General features: G+C 40.3%; 1 protein-coding gene across 1 annotated transcript in view; it reads right to left on the bottom strand.

The window, feature by feature from the left end:
• The window catches only part of LOC136435121 (stabilin-2-like), a 138,308-nt gene that overhangs the window by 30,313 nt on the left and 92,101 nt on the right, over positions 1–15,894 (bottom strand). The window contains exons 16-23 of the mRNA XM_066428352.1: positions 14,201–14,356; positions 13,394–13,456; positions 7,459–7,554; positions 4,738–4,824; positions 2,319–2,430; positions 1,689–1,869; positions 841–934; positions 338–496 (exon numbers count right to left, since the gene is read on the bottom strand). Coding sequence (XP_066284449.1) covers positions 338–496; positions 841–934; positions 1,689–1,869; positions 2,319–2,430; positions 4,738–4,824; positions 7,459–7,554; positions 13,394–13,456; positions 14,201–14,356 — 948 coding nt within the window. The remainder of the gene's footprint in view (positions 1–337; positions 497–840; positions 935–1,688; positions 1,870–2,318; positions 2,431–4,737; positions 4,825–7,458; positions 7,555–13,393; positions 13,457–14,200; positions 14,357–15,894) is intronic.

Here is a 15,894-nt window from a genome sequence, read left to right on the forward strand (position 1 = left end):
AACACATTACCCTTAACATGTGGGACAGAGCAATTCAATACAAAACAATTTTACTGCTATTCGAATGTTAAACCTGTTTGATCTATGGAGATTCAAAAGTTACATACATACAGAAAATCTATATCATTCTGTCTATAAATAGAGGCCTGTATTGTATTGCCAGTTTCAATGCCCTCTGGTGTAACACATCAGCTTTGCAGGCACATAAATGTACATTTGTACAATCATGTACTATTGAAAAACTACATGTTGTACTTGAAAACCTGACATACTCGAAGAACAGACAAAGTGGTTTTAAGCAAATCCTGTTGCTAATACCAGGGAGTGTTTTGCTAACCTGTCCTGGTGCAGTAAAGATGCAGTCTGCGTGTGGATCACATCCTCCTCTGTTCAGGGAGCGACAGTTGTCCACGGGGATACACGAGATGCCGTCCCCCTCCCAGCCCTCATCACACTGGCACACGTTGGTACCCGGTCCCACCTTGATGCAGGTGGCCTGTGAACAATAGATACAAGACAGTTTACACACGACTCAAGGACTCCCTGTTGTACTACACTTACGCTTAAAATTCCTGATAACAAGACTTAAAGAAATTGGTATCATTGCAAACTTTCAAGACTCCATTTGACTTCTTACTTTCAATTTGCGTTTTGTCTCTTTTCTTGTAAGGCAACATCAATCTAATTTCTTATTCTCAGAACCACTTGCTTCACCAATATGTATGACTGAGAAAGAAGCGTAACACAATTTGGGCTAGAGACATCATTATGCTCAGGCCACTGGTAACATAGATAATATGCCAAGTCAAAGATGTGAAATCACAAGCAAAATGAACTAACGTCAGGATGACATCCTCCTCTGTCAGGCAAGCGACACGGGTTCATCTCGATACACTCTAGTCCAGACCCTGTGTACCCCGGCTTGCACACACATCTGTGAACAACAAAACACATCTTGGGTAAGTTGTAGGGACTTTCATCTAGAACACTTGCTTCTGCTTTCTTTCAAGATTGTGGCCATTGGAATCTGTTGCTAAGAAAGCTGTCAAGATAAAAATATGTTTAGAGTGCAATAATCATCAGTCAACTAGGGGATAAAGGAGTACAAAAAATAAGGTATTTTGAAGAAACTTTGAGATCAAGAAATGCATTTTTTTGTCTCAACCCATCTCACCCTATGATACCAAACTGGTTATCACACTGGGCATTGTCCTTGGTTCTGAAAGTACCACTACAATCAATATCCAGGTAACACTTACTCTTAAAGTATGCTGGCATTACTCCATGCCCTAATCTTTTTACCTTATGATACAAAACTGGTTATCCCACTGGGCAATGTCCTTGAAAAATGCTGTTATAATCACTATGCAGGTAAAACTAGTTCTTTTTTAAGTATGCTGACTTTATTACATACCCTGATCTTCTCATCTGATCCTAAATCAAAGTTGAAATGCAAATGCCAACACAAAAAATTGGACTTACCCAAATTTTTGTATTGGCAATTGCAGTTCAACTTTGATTCAGAGTGACTTCTACCAACACATATGAAGTTTCAAGTGTTTCTCCCCTTATCTTGCCTGGTTATCACACTGGTCATTGTCCTTGGTGATGAAAGTACTGTTACAATCAATATCCAGGTAACAGTCTAGTTCTTTTTAAAGCAATACTTCTTGCCCTATTTTTCTCACCTGATGTTGCCAAACTGGTTATCACACTGGGCGTTGTCGTGACAGACGTCCAGGTTGGGTCCACACGGGTTGATGGGCTGGTCACAGTTCTCTCCTGTCCAGCCCTGCTCGCACGTGTTGGGTTTACAGGTGCCGTCTCCGTCTGGTCCACCATTACACTCACCGTGTAGACAGTCGCATTCTGATCACATGGGGGAAAAACACATTCAACACTTCATGTGCATGTACAGACATTCATGACACTGCTACACTGAAGCTGTAAATTGACCATACCCTAGTGATTACCAGGAGATGAGCAACAAACAAGTAGTCAAAATCAAATGACAGATTCATACAATCTATCATTCAAAACTTAAGCTCATTTCTAGATTGCAGAAGCTCATTTCTAGATGTCAAGCCCATATGGACTTCTAAGATGCCAATCTATCACAATATAAATACACGACAGTACTGGTCATTAATTACAATTTACCGAATAGAATACAAAGGCCAGAACTGAGATTTTTTACTGTACTTAACACATGTAGTGCAAAGTGAATGAATCTGAAACTTACTTATTCAGCAAACTGTCTAAAGCAGTCGTATTCTTGTCTTAATACATCGATAAGACCAGGATGAAAGAGAACGTACCTTTATCACAGTTGACGCCATACAGGAGTTTATCCTCGCAGATTTCACAAGTTGTGCCCGTGAAACCTGGGTCACACACACAGGTGCCGTTTCCATTGATGCCGCCATTACACTGTATCATAAAACACACCACCAGGTAATTACTATGAACACAAGAGGAGAGATCTATAAAGGTATGCCTAAAGATGTTGGCCTAGGTTTTCTTTAATGTGTTTCCATTTCGTTACTTAGGAAAGACTCGTTTAGCTTGTATCTATACAGGAGTTTATCCTTGCAGATTTCACAAGTCCCGCCCATGAAACCTGGGTCACACACACAGGTGCTGTTTCCATTGATGCCGCCGTTACACTGTATCATAAAACACACCACCAGGTAATTACTATGAACACAAGAGGAGATATCTATAAAGGTATGCCTAAAGATGTTGGCCCTGCTGTGCTTTAATGTAGTTCCATTTCGTTACTTACGACAGACTCGTTTAGCTTGTATCTATACAGAAGTTTATTCTCGCAGATTTCACAAGTCGCGCCCATGAAACCTGGGTCACACACACAGGTGCCATTTCCATTGATGCCGCCGTTACACTTATTATAAAACACACCACCAGGTAATTACTATGAACACAAGAGGAGAGATCTATAAAGGTATGCCTAAAGATGCTGGCCTAGGTTTTCTTTAATGTGGTTCCATTTCGTTACTTTCAAAAGACTCGTTTAGCTTGTATCTCTGGGCCGCAGCTGGTCTACGGAAGCTTTTATACTAATGAAAAATCCCATTATCAGTTGCCTTTGCCTCGCTTGTGTGAGTTAAGACACCATCATCATATAAACCACAATCCTGATTGTACTGCATGGTAGTTATATGATTTAGGGCTGTTGTATGAGCTCACTGATCATCATGATAAATGATGGCTGAAAATGTCCGTCTGAAGCAAAGAATTCCAGATTGGAGGCACACTAAGTAGGCTGGCTAATGGGAATACTTAGCAAGCGTGAAGTTAATGCAATCATCTTGCATCATATTGCTGTGTTCTTTAACATGACGTCTTGCATTTCACTGTATTAATACACAAGACTTAATTCTTGCATGTAATTTGGGCCTCATTTCAAGGTTTGACATATGTACCATATGAGAACACAAAGAAGATCAAACATTGGCCAAACCAAAACAAAAGTCAACAGTACAGATACAGGGTATAATTCTTGCTTATTCATTCACTATCCCTATATCTCAGTCTGTCTGAAAAGACTAGGACCCGTTAACTGTGTATGGTACAAATTCGGTATACAAATCAACTTCAAGTTGAGGTACAATGCAATTCAAGTTCATTCACTATACATGCCTATTGATTCAAATTTTCTTCTCCTTTAAGCAAAAAAATTAGGTGCAATATGCAAGGAGCAATACGTACTAGGCATATCTACATTCATAAGAACTGAGTGGACACTGCTTACACCCACTAAAACTTTGCTTAAGGATGGTCTTGAATCCAATTTGCAGAAACCTAGTAATCAAGGGGAACCACAATGTCTGGTGTTAGGGGAAAAATATATTTCACGATTACCATCTTAAGCACTGTAAAAATTACAGCCAACACGAACAGGTGGCCACTGGTATCCAACTGTGTTCACCTTAATGACAAATTCATTAAGTTTCATTACTATAAGGAGACACGTAAGTATTTATCGATCATTTGACCGGCCCGTAAACCTTGACGACAAACTTTAGTGCCAACATCCCGGTACTTGGGTTGGAAGATTTGTGAAGGCAGCAGCACTAAATGGTTCTTTTCCATCAATATCTCAGAGGTGGGCCCACCCTTAGTGATTTCCTATCAAAGCGTGGCGTCAAACATCGCTGTTTATGTTGCTGCGTGGCCAGGTTGTTTTTACAACATTGGATCTAGGATTATGGTTGGGTAGTTACAGCTGAATGCAATGGTACATATTATGCTGTATGGTTGTGTATAAATCAGCAAAGATGTCCCAAGCTGCTATGAAAGTAAGGAGGTTTAATCTTAGAAATTTTGCTAATGTGATTGAACTTGAGTAAAAAAAGATTAATATCAAATTTCATCTCTTTCCATTTGGTCGTGGATTTAAAGGATAACACATGAATAAATTAGATAAAACTTAGCTGTTATATGGAGCCCAACTAAGAAAAAATTAAAAATTTCTTTCAGCGTATCATACATATGTACGAAAAAATTTTACAATTTCAACAGGTTGCAAAATCATTGTCATTGCTATTTCACCCACGTATAACTGTTTATATTATTTTGTCTCCTAAATGCCGCCAGAAATGATCATTAAAAATGAACGTGACCCAGCATTTAAATCCATGATCCAGACAGACTGCCCTTATAAAAACTGAGTAAAAGCGGAGGCTCGTTACGGAATCAGTCATACATATATATTACCTGTCCATGTAGATTGCAGGGTGTGCGGTAACCGCCGGGGCACGGCAGACACGACTCTCCATAAAACCCTTCACAGCATTCAGGAAGCTGTAAAGAAAACATAAACCCAGATATAATGTATACATAAAACATGCACGCAGTATAAACCACTGGGTGGCAACAGATGACGGATTATGCATTAGTAATACAGACTATTTTGTGTGTTTAACACCTTCATTACGGCCCACATAACAGGTTTTATAGCAGGTTTACTAGGCACCAGCTGACTGAGAGCCAGGGCTGTCTCCAGCTTTAAATTTTGTTTCTGTCCCACTCATTATTTGGGAGCCCATGTTGCTGATTTTTGTTCTTGAATCTGCCATTCTAAGCTTAGGAAAATACATTTTTATCAATTTCACGTCATGAGCTTGAGGTTCAGCTTTTCTGGACGCATGAGGTGAAATCCGTCTCGACAAGCGAATTTCCGTCCTGGGACGGAGGGACAGGTTCTGGAGACAGCCCTGCTGAGAGCACTAAACTGTTATGATGGGGGAAGATTTAATCATTAATGCCCCATCTCTTGTAGTAAAGTTAGGATCTGCATGTTTTATAGCATTACTGGAACTGGGAAGCACACAGTCCATCTTACAAACGCCAATTTTCATACAAAGCTACTGAACAAGAGATACAAGCACAAATTTACAGAATTGATGACCATTAAATATGTTAGTCTCAAGTTTATGAATTCAATGTGTCATGCTTTGCTTGTGGCAGCAGCCATGAAGTGTCACACTGTAAGAAAAATGTGGCCTTTCATCAGGTGTTGATTGCTTTAAGTATTGGGTCAATGAATATCATGTTTTTACTACTACATTTAGTTTTATGATGCTTGCAAATAATAACCATCAGAAAGCACTGTACGCCTTGGGGCAAATGGCTTAAAATCACAATAAAAAAAATTCTTTGGATATTATGTTTTTTGCTAAGTATTGGGTCATTGAATACTTAAGGGTTAATGACCCGCCCCGAGGTGTATATGGTGTCATAACGCCTGGTCATGTGCTATAACCACCGAATAAAACCACAGAGTGAGCGAAGCGAACGAGGTGGTTTTATGAGGTGGTTATAGCACATGACCAGGCGTTATGACACCATATACACCGAGGAACAGGCGGGTCATTAACGTTATTATCACATAGCCTATCCAAACTGACCCATATAAGAGAGACAAATTTCTTTATTATACTTAGATTCTTTATTTAATACTATACATGTAAAATCAATCCATTGTACATATGATCTTCATATAATCCAATGTAAACAATCGGTGACTTGTCTTCGAGCCCACACGGTTATAAATTGACAGGTTGTTAGACGCCTAGGTGTGGTAAGAATCGTACATGTTTACCTCCCCTTTGCCGCAAGTTGTAGTTTCCCCGGATAATTATTGCTCAAGCCGGAAAAAAATCCCACAGAAGCGAACACATATCGAGCCGAGATCATTGTAGGTACAAACCTGTAAGAATTTGGGCGATTTTGACCGTAATTCTTTCGATGCCAACACATCGGTTTGGGAAGTTACGTGTTCGTGACTTGGGCCATGGGGAGGGGGGCGTTTGTTTTGAACAAGACGACACCACTTTGCCGGCAATATTCTTAATTTTCGCCACTCGGCAGGTAAAACCCCGCAGAAACGTGAACATACCGGCCTGGGGTCCTCTTGGGTCGAAACGTAGGAGGTTTCATGGGCGATTTCTTTGTCTGCCAAGATTTGCTACTTCGGGAAATACAATGTGATGAGTGCCAGGGAGGGGACTCTCACGGTGTACCCGCTGCTTCTTGTTGGTCACTCTCATCAGCTTCCTTGCCCCACAACTGATGAAGCATGTTCCTGGGCGTCTTCCTCAACTTCCCATGACCCGAAAACTGACTCTAAGTCGGCGTCTGACAGTTCCTCCACGAAAAACTGTGGTACTCTTATGGCGGACGTTCGAACGCGTTCTGCGAACTGTCGCCTGATCTGGGCCGGTTCCACTTTGACGGTGGGGGTGTGAAAAATATTGTTTTTAGTTCTTCCGTTTGAATTTTACTTGAATTGAATTTTTTTCCTTCTTTCATGAATTCTTCATGTATTCTAAGGACATTGTTGGGAATTTTAAGACAATAAAGATATTTTAAACAAGGTTAAGAAAAAGATTCATCAAAAAGATACCCCCATCTACAAAATGCAGCGGTTTTGTTATGGCATGACGTCAATAAGTGGTGTGTTATGGCGTGATAACAGACCACTTATTGTGGGCAATGGAGGCTTCTGATTGGTCGACGCCATCTGGCCATGTGATAATATGTTTTAATACCACATTAGTTTTATGATGCTTGCAAATAAAATCATCAGAAAGCACTGTACGCCTTGGGGCAAATGGCTTAAAATCACAATTAAAGAATTTCATTGAATATCATGTTTTACTAAGCATTACATGTAGGTCATTAGGTCATTACGTTTTAATACCACATTAGTTTTACCATGCTTTCAAATAAAAATTCAGAAAGCACTGCAACCCTTGGGGCAAAAAGCTTAAAATCACAGTCAATAAACAATTTCCATTGAATATTATGTTTTTACTACATCATTAATGATGCTTGCAAATGAAAATCTCCGGAAAGCATTGTAAGGGTAAATGGGTTGACATTGCAATAAACAAGCTAGTAAAGTTTGTGTTGTCCCGAAGGAATGTTACCCACCATGACAGTCTGGTTACACTTGCGGGAACAGCCGGTGTGGGGAAAACGGATGTTCCAGATCAGCGTCCAGAACACACAGCCTCGCTCAACAATCTCCTAATTAAAAACAGAAAAGATATATGAATATTACAATTTGTATGTCATCTATAGTATACATTTATTTATTTATTTATTTACACTTCTCCAAAACTGGAAGGCATGGCGGAACAGGTGAACCCCCGCAGGGGTCACCTTTTCAAGGCCGCCATGCCGAAACATACAAACTGTACACAATATCAAAACATAATAATACAATATAAATGACCAATATAAATGAATCAACATGGTATTCAACTTAAGTTAACTTAACAAGATATACAATACAAAGATAGAAATAAATTAAAGAAACTGCACAAGATACAATAATGAGGTAGTATTACAAATTAGCGGGGCCTGTTTGCAACGCAAGTTGCACAGCTGCATGCAAGTAACCAAGAACAGGGGTCTTCTAAATTGAATGATTGGCGGAACCTGCTTCTCATGAATGAAATGAGATTGCTCTTGAAAGTAGTCACATCATTTGCGCTTGACGCCCTTGCTCCCAGCCCTCTAGTTACAGCATCAAGTCTGTTCCATATTGTGATAAAGCGAGGTATGAATGAGGACGCAAATGTTGAAGTTTTTACTCTATGTGGAACTAACATGTATGCTCTAAGACTACGGGGCGTTCTTGTAGGAAAGTTAGCTAGCCTGGCTACATCCGAGTCAAACACCTTTGCATGGGACTTAACAAATGTTATGACATCGGATACATCCCTTCTGTAAGACAGAGGTAGCAAGCCTAGGCTAGACAGTCTTGACTTGTAGTCGAGGTGACCTGCGGAAGGCCCAAGAATGAATTTCGATGCCCTCCGCTGGACACCCTCAAGAAGGGCTGTTAGCTTACATGACGTAGGGCTCCAAACTGGTGAGCAATATTCCAGTACACTTCTGACAATGGAGAGGTACAACGCTTTCCGAATGTCAGAGTTTGAACTGAAGCCTACGGTACGCTTAAGAAAGCCAAGCAATGAATTTGCTTTAGCTACTGTACTGACAATGTGGTTGTCCCACTTAAGGTCCGATTTTGCTGTGACACCGAGGTCAGACATGTTGTCCAATACATTTAAAGATGAACCTGACATGTGATAGTTGTAAGTGATAGGACACTTGGAACGAGTAAATCTCAACACTTTACACTTGGATAGATTAAAACTCAGCTTCCATGTGTTACTCCAGTCGTGCAGTGAACAAATGTCCTCTTGTAACTTCATACAGTCATTTGTGTTGCGGATCTCACGGAAACACTTACTGTCATCCGCAAAAAGCGCTGTCATAGAGTTACTGGCAGAGTCAGGTAGGTCGTTTATATAGAGTAAAAACAACAGCGGACCTAGGATAGAGCCCTGGGGGACTCCTGACGTCACGGGACGCCATTCCGACTTACTTACTTCAACTACCACTCTTTGACGGCGGTTTGACAGGTAGGACTTAATCCATGACAGAAAATTTCCACAAAATCCGAACATTTGTAATTTGTGAACTAGAAGACTGTGGGGAACGGAGTCGAAAGCTTTAGCAAAGTCTAAAAACAACATGTCAACTTGGCCGCCCTTATCCAGAACTGAGCCAACATGATGGTAAACTTCCAAAAGCTGGGTTGTTGTAGAACGGCCTTTCATGAAACCGTGCTGTAGATTGTGTATTGAGCCGTGTAGTCTACTTGATATACTGTCATGTACGCACCTTTCCATGACTTTACTTAGAGTAGAAAGTAAGGAAACAGGCCTGTAGTTGGAAACTACCCCTTTACTACCTTTCTTGTGGACAGGAATGACGTGGGCATCTTTCCAGTCAGTGGGAAATTTCCCTGAAGCAATAGATTTGTTAAACAGTAGAGCCAAGGAAGGTGCGAGAATGTCAGCACATTTCTTTAGAACAAGAGGAGACATTGCATCGGGGCCTAAGGCCTTGCTCGGATCTAGTGTGGCAAGCACCTTGTAAACCGAATCAACCGAAAACTGTAAGTTACATAAAGCATCGACACGTACAGTATCTATAGTAGGATATGTAGTGTCCTTGTCTGGTTTAGTGAACGTGGAGTTCTCACATTTACTTCTTTATTTCAGTCAAGGGGAGTGAAGAATTATTTTTGGCTTGTCTTTTTGCATGTCTGGTCTACCTCTCTGTGTATCTGTGATTCCCAATGCACACGATGCAGCCTTGCCATACATTGTACCCCCTCAGAGCTGTTATTTTGTCTGTGGGGCTGTAAGGGCCAAAAAGGCAGGTAAAGGGGTGAAGTCTGCCATCTCTGATTGCCTTTTTGATAAGTAAAGGTCATAGGGGACTCATTTCATGTTGAATTTATAGCAAGGGGTAAGATTGGATCTCATAATCATCCACTGACTCCTTTACTAGAACTAGACATCCCGTAGCTCATCTTTTTAAATTTTACCAATCTAACATGTCAATATCATTCTGTTTTCTATTCATTCATGCCTGTCACAGTTGACATGGTTTCTGCACTGGAGCTAATTTGCTACATCCTTCCAATTGATTTGCCATCATCTTTACTTTGTTGGCAAATGAGTAACATACCATGAATGAGGGCAGACTCCACAAACAGTACCATAGTCGTACGGTTTCCAAAATTAAAGTTGACATCTTCATTTGTTTTCAACTCGCAAGTAAAAAATGAAACATGTAACTGACCAGATTTAAAGCACTTTTTGACTTTTCCCAAAACTTGTATACTCTGAAGAATCAGTCTTCTTCCAGGTATCTTTATGAGTCTACTTCAGTACTTGATGTTAATTTTCAGCTATTTTTCACACAAGGAAGGGTAACATTAGTACATTCTAACTCACTTCTGTTTCTCCAATACATATGTCCCTTAAAGATGGTCTCAAACGTACATGATGTTAATGCAGTCCGGTAGAGAAAATGCTTAGGTCTACAATAATCATGATTTCATCAATACTACAAGGCCAACATTCTCCAATAGGAACTGTATGGTTACTAATCACTGCAAAAAAAAAAAAACACCTCTCTCCCTCCTTGCCACACTGGTATATATTACATGTACATGTAAATTCAGCTTGCCCCAAGTTCACAAAAGTGCATCCCTTGCACATCCAGATTTTTATGACCTACATAACAATACAGTTTGTCAAATGGGACCAGGGCCAGTAATGACTCCCCCCAGACAAATGGTCTATGGTCCATAGCTAATTGTCACCAGTGTGACCACTTCCCCAGAGGCAAAACCATTCACTTCAGCATTTGTCAGCATTTTCTAACTGTTAGAACTTCAAGGTGCTTCAACAGCCTATAAATAGTAATGGCTTCTTTCATCGCAAACCAGTACATTCAGTCTGATACAGAAAGAAAATGCCTTCATACCTTTCAGATTTGGTTAAAGCAGTGCCATGACAAATTTGATGTCAACATTCAGTTCTTTAAGCTTCACTTCAGTCATGATACCTTACCATTTTCTGACTATAAGGACTTCAAGGTGCTTCAACAGCCTATAAATCGTAATGGCTTCTTTCATCGCAAACCAGTACATTCAAACAGTCTGATATAGAAATAATCATGCATTCAAACCTTTCAGATTTGGTTAAAGCAGCCACTGCCATGACAAATTTGATGTCAACATTCAGTTCTTCAAGGTCCACTCCAGTCATAATATCATACCAGGGCAAACAGAGGTACTAGTAGATGGACATGCAAAAAGAATAATGCATTCAAACCTTTGGGTTTGACTGAAACAATATTTAGTATATCGTTAATCTAAAATCACTCCTTTGTCGATTAACTACATACATGACTCTTACAAGTTCAACCTATTCATGACGAGGTACATTGTTGCTTCACCCAAAGGAAGTGAGGAATTGCTTTTGCTGTTTATGTGTATGTGCATGTGATTGTCTGTGCTTCTGAAATCAGCATTTGTGAAGGGGGTGAAGTCTGCAATCTCTGATTGATGCCTTTTATCGCCCTAAACTGCACTGTATTCGTTGGCATTTTGAAGGTGTCATATTTAGCACCACCTTCTCCTCCTATTGACTATCTGCTGTGAAGCGGTTCGGGAATGATATAAAGCGGCCCTCTCAATATTCTGGCTGCTTCTGACGGCAGGCAAGCCACCGCATCAGTAGGGCCATAACCACGCAACCGTGCGACGGTAACCCGTCCCATGGGTCTCCCTTCACACGCCATATTCGGTAATGACAGCCCCCCGGATCATTCCGCCCAATGGCCATGATACGGGTCTCCTGATGCGAACACGCTCTATTTTCTGGACATATCAAATAACTACCTTATGGAATAAGAGGCAGGCTGAGAAAGAAATGGGCCAATAACGTCACCATGTGGAAACAGAAAACCTTCGCCGGAACACAGGCCAAGGTGCATGATAGGCAAAAATGGAGAGGACTGGTTCAGTGAATGGTGCCCTCCCACTATACCATTCCTGGTTAATGGACTAAAGATGATGATGATTTTATTAAGAATTCACATTCTCATCATCATCACAGAAACATGTATTTTCATTTCCTGATTGTAAGGGAATGTGCATTAATGTAAAATACGTTTGAAGTCAAGACATTACGAATTGATATTAGAACACAGTCATGAACCGGTAGTATACTTTTATGTATATGCCCCATATCTTTTTAAGTACATTGGCTTGATAGACATGCAGATCTGACTATACCACGACTGTAAAACTTTAAGAAAACGAAAACATTGAAGATATTTAAACAATATCAATAAGGGTTGAGCCGGATGGAAACATCTTTCCCACCAGTGGAGCTCATATCGGGAATATTACCTTTTACAGCAGTTGCATTGCAGTCACTTATCTCAAGCATTTCCAATAAAGCTGTCACCCCGGGCTGTAGCAACGGCCTCGCTGCAATATACACCCCCACAATGGAGAATCCATAAACTAGCCGGGGGGGGGGGGGAAGAGTCTCCCATTTGTCTACAATAACGCTTGCAGTGAACAGGGGGTAACAGTCTTAAAACCCATTCCTACCTCAGTAGTACATGCAAGGAACCGATTTGTCGTCAAAAATTGCCATGCTTGCAACAGAAAATATATTATAGACTCTGGCATTCAAATACAATTTAGTTGGCTTTTTTTGTACCCTTTAAAAGAGCATATATTTCAAGTTTTTCAAAATCAGACTTTTTTGCAGCAGCACTATTCAAGAAATCAAAGTCAAACTTAAGGTAACTTTCTTTCCAGCAGTCAACATTTGATGACTACATGGGAAGACAGGAAAGTTTACAAATTTTGTTCACTTTGCATGTCTACTAACGTTATACTTCACAGAACTAAGACAGACTTTTCTGCATGGTTATCTTTTGCATCTATCTCAGGTACAGCTCTTTGCATCTAAAAGCTCCCTAAGGTCTTCTTCATGCAGGCTCAAGTTAAATGGGCCATCACAGCACACTAGAGTAATCAAGTTTATGGCAAACTAAGACTCGGTGATATACAACAATTTGTTATCTTCAGTCACATAGACGATACATCTTTAAATTCTATAGATACATATCTACACTGTCAAAAGCATATCTACACTAGTGCACTGCACTGGCTTTCCTTTGTTGTGTGTGTAGTTTCTGGCCTTACACCTGTATCAGATTGAAAGGATTTGGAAGCTAACATATACTTGTATGCATGTGTTGGCCTGTGATTTCTAAACATGGCCAACACAGTTTACGTAGTAAGAAAAACCAACTCTTCTAAACTTCTATCTGGTCAGGCTTTGCCAGATAGCAATCTCAGGTTGCCATCTTCAAAGTATGACAGCGTTTGCAATTGCAAAAAGAGTGTACCTTAATCCTTCACTACTAACTAATGCATAAAGAGAAGGACCTGAGGTGATCAGCGAGGACTTACCAGTGGTTCTGCGCCCTCCGGACAGCCGTTCAGGTCAATCTGACTACAGCTGCTGCAGCTGCCCTGTGGGGACGACACAGAAATCACTGTCATAAACGTTGAGGCTGCTTGACATTTCTGCAAGTATTGTTAGTCACTGTTATGCCAAATAACAGTTACTCAAGTAAGTGGATATGATTTTGGAAACAGTCAGACATTTCAAGTAGCATCCACAACCTTTCGTCAGTGACACTGAGTAAGATCTGTTAGTACATGTAGATAAGCAGGATTTTAACCACGAATTATGAATTGATATAATGCAAATAAAGTGAAGACATTTTAGAAAGTCCAATAGGAAACAAAAAAAAACTCTGATGGTCTACAGAAGCTAACTTTTGATTCAGATATAGACGGTATAGTAAATGTTAAGCATTGAGTCAGAAACAATGAAAGCCCCTAGAAGAATGGGGTTGAGGCAGAAATTATCCCTATAGCATATAAGCTTAACCTTACAAATGTATCTTCAGACTACCATAAAAGGTGATTTTGGGAAAAAAAGCCTGAGGAAAAGATGTACACAAAGGACCTTGCATCGAATGCATCCCAGAATCAGTTCAGACTGTCCCTGGTGCTGAAAATGCCTTCCATACTGCTACAGTGATGACATATTTTTTCAATACTCTCATGCCCTGGGCAAGTATATTCCACCATAAAATTCACACTTTTCATGTTGGTTTGGAGATCTGTTTGGAAGTATCTTTTTAGGGTGGCGGAATTCTGTTAGTTACTGTAGATGTTACATGCACGACAATTCATCTTCTTACTCACTGCCACTACGTCATAAGACATGACATCACAGCGATGGTTGAAGAGGGGTTTGATGGCGTCAGGGATGAGGACTTTGTCAACGCTGTGGACGTAACCATTGCTGGCCATGATGTCCGTCTGGTACACACGGGCACTGCCATCAAGCTTAATCGCACCCTGAAACACACAGAATAATATCCTTGTAATATGTTACACGTACCTCAGTCATCTGTGTCAAAATAGTTATGCAACTTCATAGACAATAAAACTGTACATAGAAGACAATACAGCTGTAAAGTATACATGAATCCTATTGAATACAGTCTATTAAATTCTTATTGTCTATATACACATAGCTATATAGATGACAATATAGACAATATGAATTCCACTGCTTGCATGTACATTACTTAATTGCCGGCTATGAATTGTCTCAAAGCCCCTTTTCATGATCCTGTAAGTCAAGTACCTAGTAAATACAATATGATGGGACCTGGTCCCCAAGAATATGCACAGTGTTGTCAAACTTACATAAGGATTAAGGGCTTCCAACTGCAAAATTTATAGCTAATTTCTTGAGAAACGGTGTATAAATCCATTGACAAAGCCAACTTTTTTAATAAGTAGAACCTATGAAAAAGACCACATAATTCACAGCTAATTGCATGAGAATCACATACAGTAGAATCATTGCAGATTCATAATGCATACATCTTATAAATTACTTCCATTGTATGAAAAGCAAACAAACATTTTGTTTCTCGGCAGAAAAGACAGGATCAGTAGCTAGCTTGAAACTCTGCAAACTCCATAAAGACTTCCAAACACACAATTCACAGCTGATTGCACAAGAAACACGCACGGCAGCGGCATTAACCCCTGTAACAGGGCAGGCTGCAGCACGACCATGAATACCAATCTCCCTAATGTCACTGATTAGCCCCTCCGCACGGAAGTCCCCTCACTGCCCATTCCCGCGGCCTGTTACGGCCACGCTTGGTTACGCCCGACTCATCTTGCATATTACGCTCTCCCCTCGGTATATATATGATGACATTAAGGGACCTTCGACATTCACAATGGTGAGGGAGGTTGAATGAGAAGCATTAATCCTGTGTTATTAGAGCGATATCCACCGCCCATGCCGAGATGATGGGGTAATGGCTTGCTAATGTAGGGCTTGGAACGGCACAGTTTGTGGACAAATAACCTCTTCTTGGAGTAGGGGTCGTTCAACAAGAGCAATTTTATCCGTAAATAGTCCGGTTTACGACCCGTGTCTTCACATAAAAGTTAGTGGAATCAAGGAGCACACAGAAAAGATAACTGTGAAAAGTCAGATACCATGGAACATTTAAACTTTACGTGATCTTTCATACTTTATTCCAGCAATGATTGCTTTTATAGTTTTGCCCATGAAAGCATTGAAACACATTGAGAGCTACGGCCTAATCATCCTGTTCCTGGAACACCTGGTTATACTTGGTCTATTTAGGCCACACCAATTCCTTTCCTTGGTTCTCAGACTTTTTAAAGTAAAACTTAATTCTTGTTTCTTTCACTGTAACTTTATGTTCACTGTTTTCACTGTCACCTCTGTACAGTGAACTTATCATCATTGTGAAAAACCTGTTGTAATTATTCATGATTCCTTCACACAGCCATTCCGTGAAATTAAAGTTCAGTGAAAATGACCATTTTCCTTACACCATGAA

The sequence above is a fragment of the Branchiostoma lanceolatum genome, chromosome 5 (assembly GCF_035083965.1).
Source record: "Branchiostoma lanceolatum isolate klBraLanc5 chromosome 5, klBraLanc5.hap2, whole genome shotgun sequence".
Lineage (NCBI taxonomy): Eukaryota > Metazoa > Chordata > Leptocardii > Amphioxiformes > Branchiostomatidae > Branchiostoma > Branchiostoma lanceolatum.